Consider the following 17,331-nt stretch of genomic DNA (forward strand, 5'->3'; position numbering starts at 1 on the left):
CTCAAGGCTAGCACTCTACCACTTGAGCCACAGTGCCACTTCCGGCTTTTTTCTTTTTGCTTATGTGGTGCTGAGGAATCGAACCCAGGGCTTTGAGCATGCAAGGCAAGCGCTCTACCACTGAGCCACTTTCCCAGCCCCTCTAGTGGTTTTTATTAGAGATAGAGTCTCACGGACTTTCCTGTCCAGGCTGGCTTTGAACCAAGATCCTCAGAACTCAGCCTCCTGAGTAGCTAGGATTACAGGCATGAGCCACCAGTGCCTGGCTCCAGGAAAGATTTTCAATTACAGTGGGAGTGTGGTTCTTTTCCAGTCAGTCATCTATGGTCCCAGATTCCCCACTAGGGGCTGGTCCCTGAGCTGGGCAGCAACAGGAGACTCAGCAGCTTCCCTCAGGAGCTCCCAGATACATGGGAAATGAGGTTCCGCTCCCCGTAAGATACTGCAGGTGGATGAGAGCCTCAGCTGGTCCTTCCTCACTTCATGGTTTGTCTGCCTAAAAACACAAGCGCATTATTTGGGCACTGGCGGCTCATGCCCGTAATCCTAGCTACTCAAAAGGGTGAGGTCCGAGGATCAAAGTTCAGAACCAGCCTGAATCCAGCACAAAGCTTGAAGTAGAGCTGTGACTCAAGGCACCAGCCTTGAGTCAAAAAGCTAAAGGACAATGCACAGGCCCTGAGTTCAAATCTCAGTACAGGCACTATATATATATTTAAAACAAACAAACATGGGCACTACTCAGACACAAATAAGCCTGTCTGACTCAGGACTGCCTACGATTCACCGGGGAGCTGGGCCCAGAGAGGCTGAGATGGTCTGGAATCTCACATCTGGAGCCACCCTATCCATAAATGATGGGGCTACATGTTTTGCTGAGGTCAGCAGGGCAAAACTTGGCCAATGGCAAAATGTTCCATGCTTTCTGTACTCTTTGTCTCCCATCCCCTTCCTGCCACTTCTCCAGGTCAGAGCCACCCTACCCTAGAGCGAGGTCTGCAGAGGAGACTGCAATGGACATGGCTGGGCCGGGCGGAGCTGCAGTTTGGGGACCAGACTCTCCATGTGTCCACTGTGCAGATGTGGCTGCTGCTGTATCTCAATGACCTGAAGGTAGCCTGGGCCATTTCCTCTCCTTTCTCACTTTTGCTAATCTCCTTCATCCTCTTCTCTCCACCTCTAGGAGTCCCTGAAAGCTTCTTGCCTTTCCTCCTAAGGTGGTATCTGTTGAGAGCCTATTGGCACTTTCGGGACTCCCTGTGGACATGTTGAATCAGGCAATTGGGCCCCTCACCTCTTCACGAGGCCCCTTGGACCTTCAGGAGCAGAAGGATGTACCAGGAGGTACGTACGCGCAATCAGTGCCACAGAACAAACTATGCCAATATCAGGCCCCCTGTAGGGCCCCCGCCAAACAACCAGTGTTTATTTCAGGGGTGCTCAAGATACGAGATGGCAGTAAGGAGCCCAGACCAAGGAGGGGCGACGTGTGGCTTGTCCCACCTCAGACATACCTGAAAGCTGAGGATGAAGAGGGCCGGAACTTGGAGAAGAGACGGAACCTTCTCAACTGCCTTGTTGTCCGGATTGTCAAGGCCCACGGGGACGAGGGCCTACACATTGACCAGCTTGTCTGCCTGGTAGGCAGTGGTAGGCACTGGTGCAGGAGGGTGTAGCTTGTGCTTAGTGGTGGGTGTTTCAAGCATTTGTGGTGCAGCCTGTCAATGTGGGAGAGGTGAAATCGGGTTTACCTAATGTGTCTCAGGGACGCATCACTGGAATGCAAGCCAATTGGGGCAAAGTTAGGGCCTCTGACCTGTTTTCCCTTTGGTCTCTGGTACCAGGTGCTGGAGGCCTGGCAGAAGGGCCCATGTCCTCCCAGGGGTCTGGTCAGCAGCCTTGGCAAGGGAGGTGCATGCAACAGCACTGACGTCCTCTCGTGCATCCTGCATCTCTTGGGCAAAGGAACACTGAGACGCCATGATGATCGGCCCTATATGCTGTCCTATGCAGTCCCTGTGACCGTGATGGAGCCCCACACCGAGTCCCTAAACCCTGGCATCTCAGGCCCCAACCCACCCCTCACCTTCCACACCCTGCAGATCCGTTCCCGGGGTGTGCCCTATGCCTCCTGCACTCACAGCTTCTCCACCTTCCGATAGCCCTGGAGGTGGGGTCTAGGGTGGGCCTGGCCAGGGCTTTCTACAGAAATAAAATGCAGGAGTTTGCTATGTGAGCTGTGTGGTGAGTCTGGAGAAGGGGCATTCCCTTTGCTGGGGGAAGGAGTCTACTGGCACTGAGGCTGTGGCCTGGCATGCAAGGAGTCAAGGTGAGGCCTAAAGGACGGGAGGGAATCTTGCGTCTCAGCACCCCCTTCCTGGCAAGGGATTAGGTGACTGTGGATGAGCTCAGCCTCTTTGAGGATGAGCATTTAGAAATGCTTTCACCCTGGTGGGCTGAAGTCCCAAGCCCACCTCCGCTACTGGCCAGATGCTTTGTAACTTGGGCAGGTTATCAAGCTGGGCTTCCTTTTCTTTCCTTGTGGAGTTGGACCAGAGACAGGGGGAGTAGATGTGGAAGCACAGCGGAGGCTGCCAATGAGTTCATTCTGGCCACCTCTCAGCACTGAGTCCAGGGGCCAGACATAAGAGATGTCTACAGCCACTGGAAGCACCCAGGAACCTGTATTCAAGCAGGCCAGAGTGAAACCAGCTCAGTTTGTTCTTCCTCCTACAGGCTCCTCTCCTCTGCTTAAGTGGGCTACACATCCTACCCTTAAATCCAGTCTAGCCCCCAAGCAAGACTTGTATGCTGCTCCTACAGAGGCACAGCTAGGCAGGCAGAGGACTAGTGCCTGCACCAGGAGTGGAATCCTGTCCTTGGCAGAGCCACTAGCGACAAGTGAAGAATCTGAATTTCTTTTCACAGTCCAGTAGTGACAGGGAGAAAGCTATGAAAGTTTGGGTTACAGGGTACAGGAAGGCCAGGTAGAAGTGGGTATTCCAGGACTCACTCACTGTTGGAGGCACTTCACACAGGTGCTGTTGGCCCCTGGCTGCCGTGAGGGTGCAGGAGGCAGGGTATCACTGGCGGGCTTAGCACTCTGGATTTGGTGCTGCAGTTTGTCACTTAGGTACCTCTCCTTGGAAGCAGAAGGTTGACTTTCATTGGTGCGAGCCAGGCTTATTTATGAGCTAGTGCTCAGGAACCAGTTTTCTGCCCTCCTCTGGGATCTGCCTCCTGTGGCAGGCAGGCCAGCATGCACTGGCTGAGGGATTCTGCCCTGTGCTCCTATACCTACAGTTCCTGCACAGTCTAAGCTGTAGATGTTACAGGCATATACCACTCAACCTATATTTTTACTGATTGAGATGAGGGCCTCATGAATTTTTACCTGGGCTGGCCATGAACCTCAGTTCTCCTGATTAGCTAGGATTATAAATGTCAGACACTGTACCCAGCTTTTTTTTTTTCCCCCCTTCCAGTCCTAGGGCTTGAACTCAGCCTGGGCACTGTCCCTGAGCTCCTTTTGCTCAAGGTTAGCACTTGACCACTTGAGTCACAGCTCTACTTTCAGATTTTTTCTGTGATTAATTAGAGATCAGTCTCACAGCCTTTCCTGTCTGGGATGGCTTTGAACTGTGATCTTCAGATCTTAGCCTCTTGAGTAGCTAGGATTACAGGCATGAGCCACTGGTTCAGGACCTTTCTTTTCTTCATAGGTGAAATTTTCTTTTTTGTTTATATGCCAGGACTGGGGCTTGAACTCGGGACCTGGGTGCTATCCTTTAGCTTTTCTACTCTTGAGGCATAGCTCTACTTCTGGCTTTCTGGTGAACTGGAGGTAAGAGTCTCTTGGACTTTCCTGCCTAGTGTTATGGCTTCAACCACAATCATCAGATCTCAGCCTACTGCTGTAGCTGGGATTGCAAGGATGTACTATTAGCACCAACTCTTTTTCTTTTTGAGAAAAGTCTCAAAACCTTGCACTCAAGTGATTCTCCTGCCTCACCATCTGAGCAGCTGGGACTCCAGTTGCAGGCCACAATTCCTTGCTAAAGCTTGGATGTAAAGAACATTCCTTAAAAGATTGCATTTGCTTCTAGCAGGTTCCTGGGGACACTAACAACCAGAGGCTACTTTCAACTAAATTATTAGCACAAGGGGTTTCTAGGCCATGAGTTGTATAAATTCTAGTCTCAAAGAGAGGACCAACTATATTCACATATTAACAGGGAAACTTTTTATCCCCACTGTTACAATTCAGATACAAGGTGTCCCCCAAAGACACATGTGTTGAAGGCCTGGTCCAAGCTGGTGCTGTGACTGGATCATGAGGGCTTTGACCAAATCAAGGAATCCATCAAAGGATTCATAATTTGATGGCACGATTAGGAAGTAGAAGGAAGGCAGGGCCTGCCTAGGAGTCCACTAAAACACTGATTTTAGATCTTTCATAAGAAAACAGAAGAGTAAGAAGACATGTAACATGACTTTATGAAACAGTTCCTACAGTCCCAGCCCTGGGACCACGAGCAAATGTCACGGTTCCTTTTGTACCAGCATCACTGACTTGACGCGAGAATAGTCAGACACGAGGACATGATGAACCATCCAAACTGGCAGCATAGCCTGGCAGAAGGCTGTTCCCCTTATTTTTCCAGCCCAAAGAGTTGTCCAAGAGCTCTCTCTTAATTCAAGAGCTTTTAAATAGGAAAAAACAAGAACAGGTAGCCTGGTCACCATAGATCCATGTCTTTCTCAGACAGCGCAGACAGAAGACAGTTTCTTAGTACTCTTTGCTCAAGGGGAGATGTCTCTTGTCCTTGCCTGCGTTTCGACGTCTCTTTCGACTCAAGAAATTCTCCAACTTCTTGCTGCGTTTCAGCTCCTTGAACTTCTCAGCCAGGGCCAGTTGACGCTGTTCAGCTAGGTGAAAGGGGAGAAAGCAAGTTGGTGAGCAAAGGAAAAGACCACCTTTCTGTGTTCAGGTTGCTAATCCTCAGTGCTTATGCTGGGACACGAGTTGTGTGGAGCTCACTGGTGTATGTGACCAAGCGTGCATGCGTGTGTGCGTGCGTGCGTGAGTGCGTGTGTGTTTTGTTATAGGCTGAACTCAGGTCTGATGACTGTGAAATAAACACTCCATCACTGACTACATCCCTGGCCTAAGCTAACTTTTTTGTTTTGTCTTTAGGGTTTTTTTTTTTGTCGGTCATGGGGCTTGAACTATGGGCCTGGGTGCTGTCTCTGAGCTCTTCCGTTCAAGGTGAATGCTCTACCACTTGAGCCACTTCCAGTTTTTTGGTGGTTAATTGAAGATAAGAGTCTCACAGACTTCCTGCCCAGGCTGGCTTTGAACCGAGATCCTCAGATCTCAAACTCCTGAGTAGCTAAGATGACAGGAATGAGCTACCAGCACCTGGCTTAAGCTAACTTTTTTGGGGGGGGGTCAGTCATGGGGCCTGAACTCTAGGTCTGGGCGCTGTTCCTCAGCTCTTCACCTCAAGGCTAGTACCCTACCACTTGAGCCACAGTGCCACTTCTGGCTTTTTTTCTGCTATGTCATGCTTAGGAATTGAACCCAGGGCCTCATGCATGTGAGGCAAGCACTCTACTGCTGAGTCACCTTCCCAGCCCACCTTAAGCTAATACTCTTTACAAGACTCTAGTCCTTATCAAATGAACTAACTCTGAGCTGTTCCTAAGTGTCTGACCTAGCATGTATGTAGAAGGTGGGGTGGCCAGAAGTAGAGAGGAGGGTGAGACAGCGATGTGTATATAAAAAGATTTATAAGAGATACGTGATGATCCCTGCCATGACCTCATTAGGGACACAAAACTGGCTGTAACTCTTGCTACTGTTTCTATTCACCAAGTTAGCAGGGAGTCCATCCTTAAAGAATCTCATGGACCCCAGTGACTTGACCATACAGTTGGGTCCCACTCACATTTCTTCATGAAGTAGGGCCGATGGCCCTGCTGGGCCAGAGCACGCCGCTCCTGCTTCTGGGCTAGGTGCAATGCCTGTTGCCTCTTGCGTTCCTGCTGTACCATTTCTTGCTGCTCCTGAGAATCGAAGATGCGACGGTGAACAGGAGGGACTCAACCACCTCCTGCTCTGAACTGCTCTCCTCACCTACCCACTACTATCAACCACTCACCATTCGCTGAAGCAGCTGCTGCAGTTTCTCATGCTGCTCCCCTGAACGGTGCTTCTTCAATTGCTTTTTCACCAGCTCCACAGCAGAAAATGAGTAGAATGGTTAGTGTGTGTAAACATTAGGTGAGATCCTGTGGCAAGCATTATTTCTAACAGGTTCACGAAATAATGTAATGATAGGAATTCGTGTGGGGCTGGGAAGGTGGCTCAGTGGTAGAGTGCTTGCCTTGCATGCATGAGACCCTGGGTTTGATTCCTCAGCACCACATAAGCAGAAAAAGCCAGAAGTGGCACTGTGGCTCAAGTGGTATAATGCTAGCCTTGAGCTGAAGAGCGCCCAGGCCCAGAGTTCAGGCCCCATGACTGACAAAAATAAATAAATAAGGAATTTGTGGGGGGGTGGGGGGGTTGCTGGACATTGAACCTAGGATCTGTCATAAGCTAAGCACAAGCTCTACCACTAAGCTGTACTCCCACACCTCTTATCCTTTGTATGATTAGAAAATTAATTAGAGGGCTGGGAAGGTGGCTCAGTGGTAGAGCGCTTGCCTTGCATTCATGAGGCCCTGGGTTCAATTCCTCAGCACCACATAAGCAAAAAGAAAAAAGCCGGAAGTGGCACTGTGGCTCAAGTGGTAGAGGCTAGCCTTGAGCTGAAGAGCTGAGGGACAGTGCCCAGGCCCAGAGTTCAGGCCCCACGACCGGACCAAAAAAAAAAAAAAAAAAAGAAAATTAATTAGAGGGCTAAGAATGTGGCTTAGTGGTAGAGTGGTTGCCTAGCATGCATGAAGCCCTGGGTTCTAGGCCTTAAATAAACAGAAAGAGCTGGAGGCACTGTGGCTCAAATGGTAGAGTACCAGCCTTGGGCAAAAGCAGCTCAGAAGCAGTACCCACATCTAGTTCAAGCCCCAGGACTGGCAAAAAAAAAAAGAAAATTAATTAGAAATTGCAATTGATCTCTAAGAAGTAGTGGAGAGTAGTGGTTATTAGAGGTGAGAAGGAGGATGTGGGGAAGTAGGTTGGAAAGGGGACAGTTAATCGGTGCATAGAGTTAATAGGAAGAATGACTTCCAAGGTTCCGTATAGCATAGTGGGGTAACTATGGCTAACAACTAGTTTTTTTTTTTCTTTTTTGTCAGTCATGGCCTTGAACTCAGGGCCTGGGAGCTGTCCCTGAGGTCTTTTGCTCAAAGCTAGTATTCTATCACTTTGAGCCACAGTGCCACTTCTGGCTTTTTCTGTTTATGTGGTCCTGAGGAATCGAACCCAGAGCTTCATGCATTCTAGGCAAGCACTCTACCGCTAAGCCACATTCCCAGCCCTAGCAGAGTTTATTAATGCTCCCAACACAAATGTTTGAATTAATAGGTATGACAGATACCCTGATCTGCTTGTTACAGATTGAATGCATGTATTGAAATGTCCTGTATTCCATGAGTATGTACAATTACTATGTATCAATTAAGAAAAATACACTAACTAGAAAACTAATAAAAACTAAAGCCAAGAGAGATTAAGTTACTTGATAATCACACAGTTAGAAAAATGAAGGATTTAAGGACTAGGAATGTGGCTTAGCAGGAGAGTGCTTGCCTAACATGCATGAGGCCCTGGGTTTGATTCCTTGGTACCCTATAAACAAAATAAGTAAATTAATTTTTAAAAAATGAAGAATTTGAACAGAAAAAAACCCAGGCTACAGAATAACATGTGCCCACCAGTACACTTGCTGTTCCCCTCCGCCATGGCCTCCCACCCAGGGCACAGGTGGGAACCAGTCTTATGCAGCACACCTGTTTCTCCTTGGCTCGGATTTCATCCAAGAATTGATATGTTTTGTCGAACACCTCAGTATTATATTCCCCTGACAGATCATCAAAGCGGGGGTCCCGGGCCACCTTTGGGGAAAGTAGAGAGAATATAAAACATATCTATTTGGTCTCCTTTCCACAAGAAGGTGCTTCCTCACTCTTCCTCACCTTCTTACTGACGGGAACAACCTGACGTAAGTATGGCACTCGGACCTTGGCTGACATTTCCAGAGGCCTATAGAGAAATTAAAGGATGGGTCAAGGCTACTCCAGTTTTCAACAAAGGCTTTAATCCGCCACCCAAGAAAACACAACACCTGCTCAAGGTCCTAGGTACCCTCCCAACTCTGAGGACAGAATTTGTTCCTTACTTGTGCTTATCTGCAACACATGAAGACTGTCTAGAACCTCGCTTTTCAGTGCTCTTTCCAGCTACCAATTGGTTGTATGCCTTGGTTCCCACTTGGTTCTGCAATTCCAACAGCTCCTCAAATGACAAGTCAGACATGCCTGCAGAAATGGGGAGGAGGGAAGAGAGAGTCAATCAACTCAGGCCAGCATCTCCCATGGCCAAAGAGATATCCCATCCCTATGGAGCTGTTCCTCTCATCATTATTACAAGTGCCAAGCAGCTCCGGCGTTTCTGTTACACTTCAGCTGTTTGAGTTGGGGCCTCACCTTGCTAAGAAAGATGTAGGACCAGAGGTCAAGCAAGCTACACCTCTCTTAAATTACTCCTTCACAGGTTTCCCCACAAGGGCCTCTGTCTCCCTTGAACAAGTTACCACTGCCAAGGCACTGGCTGATAGTTCAGCATCTCTCTCATTCTGACAGTGCCCTCATCTTCTAACTAGACCCTCAACTTCCAATCTTACTCTTCTCAGACCAATGCTCTCCACTTTAGCCTGAGTGATGCAAGGAAGAAAACATGACATTATCGCTCCCTCACATAAATTATCATGTCACCCCTGAACTCAAAGCCCCTCCATAGCCTCCATTTTGCTCAAACCCAAAAGCCATACATCTTATAAAGGCCTGAAAACCCCCATATATCTAGCCTCCATTAGTGTCACTAATCTACAAAACTCTGGCTTCTCTCCAGACAACTAGCCACATGGGTCTTATTTTGCTTCCTGCCTCCTCCCCTCTGCACTGGATATTGAACCCTGGGCTTCACACTCATTTGGCTTGTTCCACTCAAGACTGATGGCCACTTGAGTCACACCTTCAGTCCAGCTTTTCTGCTGGTTAATTGGATATAGTGTTTCTCAGGCTTTGCTGCCCAAGCTGGTTTCGAATCTCGATCCTTAGATCTCAAGTTCCTGAGTAGCTAGGATGACAGGCATGAGCTATGGGCGCCTGGCCTTAGGCCTGGCACTCGGGCTTTTTCACCCAAAACTGACGTTCTACCCTTTGAGCCACAGCTCTGCTCTGTGTGCCGGCCCTGGGGGTTGAAGGTAAGAAGCGTCTGACTTTCCTGCGCAGGCTGGCCTGACACCTCCACCCCCGGACATCAGTGTCCTGACTAGCTACGACGGCAGGTGTGAGCCAGAGCTCGGCTTGTCTTTTTAATGTAAGCGTCACAGGGCAGGCGTCTGGCCGCGTTACCCTCTGCTCCGGTGGCGGGCAGTGTAGCTCGGGGGGCGGGGGGGGGGGGGCCTCCGCTAGGACCCTTCCCCGCTTCCCGCCACCCCGCGAGGCGCCCAGCGGGCTCCGGGGCGCACCCCCAACCCTGTGTCCTCACCCCTCGGCGGGTCGTGGGACCCAGTCCCGAGCTCCGGGCTCCTGACTTTGTTCCTATCTTTCGCGGGCCCTTGGGCCCCGGGTCCCGCACGAGAAGCGGCTCTCCTCATCAGCTCCCGCGACGTTCCGGAAACTAATGACGCCACTTCCGCTTACGGCGGCCCTAGGCCCGCCCTTTCCGGCGTCCGGAGGAGCCGCTCGACTGACGTTGAACCAGTGGAAGGCGGCGCCGCGCCGCGCCGCGCCGCGGGCTGCTGGGGTCTGACCCCGAGGCTGCTGGAGGTCGAGGGGCCACTAGGCTGAGAAGCCGGGACTTCAGGGCGCCCTGGCGGCACCGTCCCGCTGCAAACTCCTGCCATCTTCCACGGCATTCCAGAAACACACGGCACATGTAGGGAGGTTTTAGTTTATTTTTATAAAATCTGAGCTGGCTGAGCTTCGGGGTACCAGCGACAGCTCCTTGGAGGATGGGATATCTGCTGGTCCCGCCTCCCAGGTCAGGGAGAAGGAGGTCTCGCGCCAACAGCTGCATCACAAGCAGGGCAGGGGACAGGAGGGGGAGAGGGAAGCTCCGGAGGCTCCGACACTGCTTGCTTCTCCCTTCTCCCCATTCCCTTCCCTTCCCAGCAGAGCCCGGCCACCTGGCTGGCCAGAGGCAGAGCAGAGACCCAGGAGCAGTCGGAGAAAGGTGGATGGGAACAGAGCACCAAGGGGAGGGGGCCCGAGGCCCAAGGGAGGAGGGCCCTAGCCCTTCCCCCACAGCTCCCCACTGAATTCACAGCACAGAAAACATCTCTAGTCCAACAACTCCACGTGGAGGTATACTGAGTCCAGGGTCCCAAGGGGCAGGCAAGTGAGAGATGGGCGGGGGCAGTGAAGACGATGGCAGGCTCAGGAAGGGAGGCGGCACAAACTTCCTCCTATCCGTGGGAGGAGACGATGGGGCGACTGATATTGCTGTTGGTGGTCATGGCATTCAGCTCCCACCTGGAAGACCAAAAATGAATGGCAAGCAGAAAAAACAGAAGGGGGTAAGCCCAGAATTCCTTGAAGGAAACTATACCCACACCAGTCTAAAGCTCAACAACCCACAACCACCTTTTCCGTAGTCTTTAGGGCTTACCAGTCAGACCTCACCCACCATCAAATCCAATACCCCCTACTCCTCCACCTCCAAACTCATGTGGACTCATTGTGTGTGTATTTTTTCCCCTCCTGAATTCAAGCCGATGGGATCAGTATATCCATAGCAGTACATGTCCCAATCCACCTTTCCTGCTCTGCTCAGGTTGAACCAAGTAGCCCTACCCAACTTTCCATTTCTGTTGTCAGTTTCCACCAGTTCAAGGCCTTTCCATCCATCCTGAACATTAAAAGGTACTTTTTCTACAATTTTTAATATAAAAAGGCTCACTAAATACCTCATTAAGCCTAGACCAAAAACAACCTAGTTAGTACTTGCTCATGTGTCAATCTTTGGCCAGCCTGATCTTTTTACCAGTCCCAGCCTATATACTTTGTACCAAAAAATTTTAGTATATGCAGACTCAGGTTTCGTGAAATGGTGAGGAGAGGGAGAGTGTCAGAATAATCCAAAGAGCAAAATGACACAAAAAGAATTTGATGCTTGATCTGAACTGAAGGACTGAAACCAAAGAGAACAGCCAGTGCCTCCCTTAGTTCTGAAAGCTCCTAAACCTGCCAGGTGCTGGTGGCTCACGCATGTGACCCTAGCTACTCAGGAGGCTGAAATCTGAGGACTGTGGTTCAAAGCCAGCTCAGAGGAAAGTCTGTTGCAACTCTTATCAGTAATTAACCAATAAAGCAGAAGGAGAGCTGTGGCTCCCATGTTAGAGCACTAGCCTTGAACAAAAAAGCTCAGGGACAGTGCCCAGGTCTTCAGTTCAATCCCCAGTACCAGTCCCGTCCCCCACCCCCCCAAAAAAAAACCTTGTCTTTTCTTTGTGGCTAGGTCCTAAAATTTAATCAGCTGTTCTCACAATATTAACAATCTATAGGCTCAGGTCTTGGGGAGCTTGATTCAAAAAAAAGTTAAGTTTTTAAATCTTTTTTCCTATAATATATATATGCAGCTGACAGCTTTGTTCTATGATAATAAAGGTGTTATGCCTTCACCTCTTCCTCTCTTTCCTCACAAGAACTACGTGTCCTCTCTAGCAAAACAAAACAACTGTCCTCCATACTGGGCTGGAACTAATCAGGTCACACCTGTGCTGCTTACTCACCCTCAACCAGTCCATACCCTGCAACCACTGGTCTTACCTGATATCATGAGGCAAACAAGACTGGTCCAGGTTATACTGAATTACAGCCAGTTTGCACAGAGTCTTCAGACTAGGGCCTTTAAAAGAGGGGTGAGGGGAGGGAGATAGTCAAAGACTGGGACAGGTCCAGCCCTAGCTGTCACCACCCAAAGACCAGGGCTTCCAATAGCTGGAGCACCTCAGAAATAACTATACTTACTAAAATCCAAAATGTGTAAGTCAGAATGATCTATGAGGTCAAATTCATCTCCTAGGCCTTCCTCAGGAGATGGGCTGGAGGGATCCAAAGAGAGCAAGGTTGGAGGAAAAAAAAAACAACTACTACCTATGAGGCCCTCTTGCTCCAATACTTCACTCTCTCCTGTAAGTCACAGACATGATGAGCCTCTCTCCTCCTTCTTACCTGGTACCCCCAAAGAGGACAATCTTGTCACCAACAATACAACAGCACTGGCGCCGGCGGGGACATGGCCCCTTCCCCTTCGGTTCAATCTTTTTCCAGGTAAAGGACACTAAAAAGAAGTGTATATGGACATTCAAAACCTGCCCAGTCCATATAGCTTCAGCCCCTCCTCACCCACTCAGGACTTATTCTTTCTCTCCCATCTCAACTGTTCTCCTAAAGGCAGTGCTTTTTACCAGGATTAAACTTCCAGAGGTCATGGAAGTGCCGATTCAGCCTTGCGTTATAGCCACCAAAGATGTACAGCTCCCCATTGTAGCCAACTGGAAGGACAGAGAAATGTCAAGAGTGTGCAGGCAGCACAAGGGAGGCTGCGGGAGAGCAGCAGACACTCACAGGCAGAATGGCTCCGGCGCCCCTCGGGCAGCACTGGAGTGGGTGGACAGTCCAGCCAGGCCTCAGTTCTGGTGTCAAAGACGCGGATACGGTTGCAGTAAATCTCATTGTTGGAATGGAATGGCCCAAAGCGGTCTGCACGTCCCCCAAAGACATACATTTTATTGCCCAGCATTGTAGCGGAGTGAAAATCCCTCCAGCGTGCAGGGTTGCCCTGGACAAGAGCAGAGAGAGGAAAGGAAGTGGGTCAGATGGGGGGGGGGAGGGAATCTGCTCTCATTGGGCTTTCTTACAAGTTCTTCAATGAAGGGTGGGATCTGGGAAAAGAAGCAAGGGCATACTTTTGTACAAACAAGAGTCCACATCATGGTTCCTGTGTCCAGCTTGTGGATGTCATTGGAAAAGCAGTCCGCCTGAGTGGAAAGAGGAAAGGGAAAACAAAAAACAAAAGACAGTGCCAGTGGTCTCACTCTGACTCTCTGACCCTTCCATCCCACCATGCTAACTTCCCCTTCCTTCTCATTCTCACACAGAACCTCTCATTTCTTCTCAGACATACCAGCTGCTCATAGCCCCCGAAAATGTACATGATCTTCCCCAGGACACAAGCTGAATGCCCATCCCGGGCCCCAGGAACTGTTCCCGACACTCGCGGAGTGGACCATTTGTGAGTATCTGAGGGAGAGAGGCAATGACCTAGATCAGCAAGTGAGGTCACTTCCTCTTCAATCCCAGGGCACCCAACTCCCCAAACACCCCCCAGCCACACCATTATTCCTAAGCCCCTAAGGCAGCATTTAGAGGAACACAGTCTCAGAGAGATCCATACTCACTGACGTCAAAGGCATAGAGTACATTGCAGGCCCCTTCCGTGTCGTTCCGCCCACCCCACAGGAAGACGGTGTCGTCGATGAGGACGGTTGAATGTCCGTATCGCATGTAGGGTACCACAGGCGCCTGCCCACGGACAGCGGGCCTCACTGGGGGCAGCTTTGTCCAACGCAAGGACACTGTGGGAACGGCTCTGTTCAGACCTAAGAACTTGGCTCCAGGCTGCCCACCTTCGGCCAAATCAGATATTCCTCCCCGGTCCCCTGAGCCTCAGGAATCATCACTGAACTGCACTCAGGTACCCGCTCTCCTCTCTCCCTGATAGAGGCGCGCAGGGGCAGTGCCAGCAAAGACTCACCTGCGTTGAAAATGTGCACATCTATCTGTCGCAGCGTCTCGTAGTCTTCACCAGAGCAGTAACCCCCGAAGGAGTATACTCGGTGCCCAACAGCCACCGCAGCATGGTTCACCCTGCGTGGCCCGCCCTCCAGATGCACTGTCCACCGTAACATCCCCTGGGCCACAGGTTACAGCAACATGCCCCCCCGGCACGGCCTGCTGCCTCTGCTACCTGCACACAAGTCAGCACCACAGGCTCCTTAGGCCAGTCTTCTGCCCAGCTGGGACAGCCCCAGGACCAGCCCTTGCCTCCAAAAGTCACCCTGGTGGCTCTCCTACACACCCGTCTGCAGGGCTTACTAGTCACGGCTCAGGTGGCAGGCCCTGCCCCAGGGGAGCTGCCGAGGTCAAGGAGCTAGCCCTGGCCCTGTGTTCTCCCACAGTGAAGGGTGGGGCCACCTCAACTTGATTGCCAACTCAGAATCTGCTGATCAGAGTGGCCCCCTACCCATACAGGCTCGACCCTGTCCTTGGCTTAGAACAAGCTTCCAAGCCCCCTTCCCAGGTGGGGTGTGTTCTTCTGTCTCTAGCCCTCCTCTGCTTACTGCCACCTCTCTAAGAATCTCCATGCTCTTAAAGGTGGGGAAAGGGATCTCAAAATACTCACAGCTATTAATAGCCTAGCCAGTCCATTGAAAACTGGCACAGGTGCTTTAAAGCAAAGATGATTTGAGAGTAGACGAGTGCCCTTACCCAGGACAAGGAACTCTACGTGACCACAGCTGATTGGTGCCTCACAGGGAGTTCTTGTCAAGATGAGCTCTTGTCCCTGGGTCACCCAGGGCTCCCACAGGCACGAGGAGTTCCTTTGACAGCTGTGCTGCATACATTGCCAGGACTAGAAACTTAAGCCAGTTGCCTGGGATTATGTGGTATGTATGACTGGGATTAGGGGTAGGGAAGAGGGGTTTTCTCCTGCCACTTCCCCAATCCTGATGCTGTATGCTGTAGTAGAGAATAAACCCTGTCTAGCAGCGATTCCCTACTTGAGTCCCTAAAAGGGGGACAGAGGTAGCAGGAGGTGCTTTGGAAAGGGGGGGGGTGTAGCTGGGCGCCAGTGGCTCATGCCTGTAATCCTAGCTACTGAAGAGGCAGAGATCTGAGGATCTCGGTTCAAAGCCAGCTGGGGCACAAAAGTCCAAGAGACTCCTTTTTTTTTTTTTGGCAGTCATGAGGCTTGAATTCTAGGTCTGAGCATTGTCCCTCAGCTCTTCAGCTCAAGGCTAGCTCTCTACCACTTGAGCTAGAGCATCACTTCCAGTTTTCTGGTGGTTTATTGGAGATAAGAGTTTCATGGGCTTTCCTGTGCTGGCTGGCTTTGAACCTTGATCCTCAGATCTCAGCCTCCTGAGTACCTAAAATTAATGGCGTGAGCCACCAGGCACCAGGCTCCGTGAGACTTTTTTTTTTTGGTCAGTTGTATGGTTTGAACTCTAGGCCTGGGTACTGTCTGTGAGCTCTTCAGCTCAAGGCTAGCATGCTACCACTTAGGCCACAGTGCCACTTCCAGCCTTTTTTACTGTTTATGTGGTGCTGAGGAATCCAACCCCGGGCCTCATGCATGGGAGGCAAGCGCTCTACCGCTAAGCCACTTTCCCAGTCCCTCCATGAGACTCTTATCTCCAATAAGCGACCAGAAAACTGGAAGTGGCACTGTGGCTCATGTGATAGAGCGCTAGCCTTGATCTGAAGAGCTGAGGGACAGCGCCCAGAACCTGAGTTCAAGCCCCATGACCGACAAAAAAAAAAAAAAAGTAAAACATTCCATTGGGCAAGACAAGAGAAAGATCCAAGCATGAAGTGTCACGGTCTCTTAAAGACAATCTGCCAACCTAGTCATAACAGTTTATTTGAGGGTGCCTTTAGACAAATCCTCTTGAAAATGGCAATGTCTTTGCTGGCAGACACCTGCTGGGTTTGGGCAGATCACTTGCTCCCTGTTCAAAAAGTCTTGGCAGGCAGACCAGACAGAACCTCAAACCAGGAGAAATGAATTTTTTTTTCAAACCCACCCAAGTAAGGGAGACCCTCTTGAAAGAAAGATAGAACTCTCACTCCTCTGGACTGCCAGTCCTACCCACTCAAGCTACCCCCCCCCCAACTCACACCTCCTGCCTTAAATAGCCACCCAGCCTAACCTGAAACAGCTCCAGCCAGAAGCTACTCTCACTCCATTACTCCACCTCTCTGTCCAAAATACCTTAGATCTAGGCTTATAGGGGCAGGAGATTGAAGATCTTAAGAAGGAAGGCTTTCTTCTGTGCCCCCCGCCCCTCCCCCACCCTGTAGTCTCCCCATAAATTAAAATTTTAAAATGCGCACACAGCTGAAGAGAAGCGATCCCAGCCAAAGGTGGAAAAGGAACCTTAGCTTCTTTCATAAGGGCAACTTAAACTCAAGAAGAACAAGTCTCAAGCTCGGAGGCTCCGTGTCAGGGTGGCCCCATCTCCATCACTAAGCTTCTTTCATTTCCTGAATGTACCCACCCCATCCCTGATCTCTTGCAATTTCCACTCGTCATTGGTGGCCCTTCTTGATCTCCTGAGAGCTTTCAGGTTTTCTCCTTTTTTTCCTTCTCCCACCACTTCAAGGTCGACAGCCCTCCATCTTTCTGCTTCCACGGAGGGAAGAAAGAAAAACAAAACACCCTAATATTCATTGTTCCCTTGCCATCTTGGACTTTGGCCCCTGAAATGACTATTCATGCTTCCTTCCCCCCCTTACCCTCCACCCCAGCCTGCTCCCCCCGCAACGCCACACCCCCCACTCCCCTCCATTAAGCCAGCTTCCCGGTCATCGTCTCCGTAACCCAGACTCCCTCCCACCCGGTTCCCTCCCCCAGCCGCCGGGCCTCCCCGCCGGCCCCCTCACCATGCTCCCGCAGCCCGGCCAGGCCCATCAACACTCTCCTTTCCCGTCATCCCCCTAGTGCCTCCCCACCCCCACCTCCCCGCCCCTCCCCCACCACCTCGGCTCCGAGCATGGGCGTCGCCTGCCCTCCCAATTCCTCCGGGCCCTTCAACCCATCCGAGTCTACCTGCCAGGCCGGGCCGGGGCGGGGCCGCGGATCCTCGCGCTGCCTGCAGCCTAGAACCCGTTGCGCGCCAACCGACTCCGCGGTGCCCAACGAGATAAACACAGCCAAGCTCTGTCCTTCCGGCGAGCAGCAGGGAGCGCACGTGCGGCCGGAGCCGCTTGCCCGACGCCTTCCGGGATTTGTAGTCCGCAGGTTTCCTAAAGATCGAAAGCGAGAAGTGGGCAGCCGCCAACGTGAGTTCTGCGCATGTGCAGGTAGGTGTC

General features: G+C 51.0%; 3 protein-coding genes across 6 annotated transcripts in view; 1 reads left to right on the forward strand and 2 right to left on the reverse strand.

The window, feature by feature from the left end:
• The window catches only part of Cul7 (cullin 7), a 16,212-nt gene extending 13,976 nt beyond the window's left edge, over positions 1-2,236 (forward strand). Inside the window, exons 15-18 of the mRNA XM_013019096.1 lie at positions 886-1,113; positions 1,218-1,344; positions 1,435-1,640; positions 1,845-2,236. Coding sequence (XP_012874550.1) covers positions 886-1,113; positions 1,218-1,344; positions 1,435-1,640; positions 1,845-2,162 — 879 coding nt within the window. The 3' untranslated portion in view covers positions 2,163-2,236. The remainder of the gene's footprint in view (positions 1-885; positions 1,114-1,217; positions 1,345-1,434; positions 1,641-1,844) is intronic.
• Positions 2,237-4,478: 2,242 nt separating this feature from the next.
• Rrp36 (ribosomal RNA processing 36 homolog (S. cerevisiae)) lies at positions 4,479-9,841 on the reverse strand. The gene is made up of 7 exons (XM_013019167.1): positions 9,719-9,841; positions 8,346-8,484; positions 8,143-8,209; positions 7,957-8,061; positions 6,165-6,239; positions 5,952-6,069; positions 4,479-4,929 (listed from the first exon to the last, which is right to left on the reverse strand). The coding sequence occupies exons 1-7, from the start codon at positions 9,825-9,827 to the stop codon at positions 4,790-4,792; spliced, it is 753 nt and encodes a 250-aa protein (XP_012874621.1). The 5' UTR covers positions 9,828-9,841; the 3' UTR covers positions 4,479-4,789.
• A 264-nt stretch (positions 9,842-10,105) lies between these two features.
• Positions 10,106-17,305, reverse strand: Klhdc3 (kelch domain containing 3). Of its 4 annotated transcripts, XM_013019165.1 has the most exons (12): positions 17,069-17,296; positions 16,518-16,642; positions 13,991-14,203; positions 13,635-13,811; positions 13,361-13,476; positions 13,143-13,214; positions 12,802-13,015; positions 12,642-12,728; positions 12,406-12,514; positions 12,202-12,275; positions 12,001-12,079; positions 10,108-10,704 (listed from the first exon to the last, which is right to left on the reverse strand). In XM_013019165.1, the coding sequence occupies exons 3-12, from the start codon at positions 14,142-14,144 to the stop codon at positions 10,638-10,640; spliced, it is 1,149 nt and encodes a 382-aa protein (XP_012874619.1). In that variant the 5' UTR covers positions 14,145-14,203; positions 16,518-16,642; positions 17,069-17,296; the 3' UTR covers positions 10,108-10,637. The 4 variants fall into 4 exon arrangements, with proteins under 4 accessions (XP_012874617.1, XP_012874619.1, XP_012874620.1 ...); XM_013019163.1 differs by lacking the exon at positions 16,518-16,642 and having other exon boundaries at positions 10,106-10,704; positions 17,069-17,305; XM_013019166.1 differs by lacking the exons at positions 16,518-16,642; positions 17,069-17,296 and adding an exon at positions 16,903-16,924.
• Positions 17,306-17,331: the final 26 nt, after the last annotated feature.

Source organism: Dipodomys ordii, unplaced genomic scaffold (genome assembly GCF_000151885.1).
Source record: "Dipodomys ordii isolate 6190 unplaced genomic scaffold, Dord_2.0 Scaffold44, whole genome shotgun sequence".
Taxonomy (NCBI): Eukaryota; Metazoa; Chordata; class Mammalia; order Rodentia; family Heteromyidae; genus Dipodomys; species Dipodomys ordii.

What these genes read in the sequence shown, in the direction of transcription:
- Klhdc3 (XM_013019163.1), bottom strand. Translation starts at nt 14,144, where the DNA reads ATGTTACGGTGGACAGTGCATCTGGAGGGCGGGCCACGCAGGGTGAAC. An exon ending in TGTGCACATTTTCAACGCAG is followed by an intron (nt 13,812 to 13,990) that starts GTGAGTCTTTGC and finishes CCGTTCCCACAG; the next exon opens with TGTCCTTGCGTTGGACAAAG. An exon ending in CCTCTGGAAGTTTAATCCTG is followed by an intron (nt 12,515 to 12,641) that starts GTAAAAAGCACT and finishes ACTTCTTTTTAG; the next exon opens with TGTCCTTTACCTGGAAAAAG.
- Rrp36 (XM_013019167.1), bottom strand. Translation starts at nt 9,827, where the DNA reads ATGAGGAGAGCCGCTTCTCGTGCGGGACCCGGGGCCCAAGGGCCCGCG. An exon ending in TGTGTTGCAGATAAGCACAA is followed by an intron (nt 8,210 to 8,345) that starts GTAAGGAACAAA and finishes ATTTCTCTATAG; the next exon opens with GCCTCTGGAAATGTCAGCCA. An exon ending in AGCAGCTGCTTCAGCGAATG is followed by an intron (nt 6,070 to 6,164) that starts GTGAGTGGTTGA and finishes TTCGATTCTCAG; the next exon opens with GAGCAGCAAGAAATGGTACA.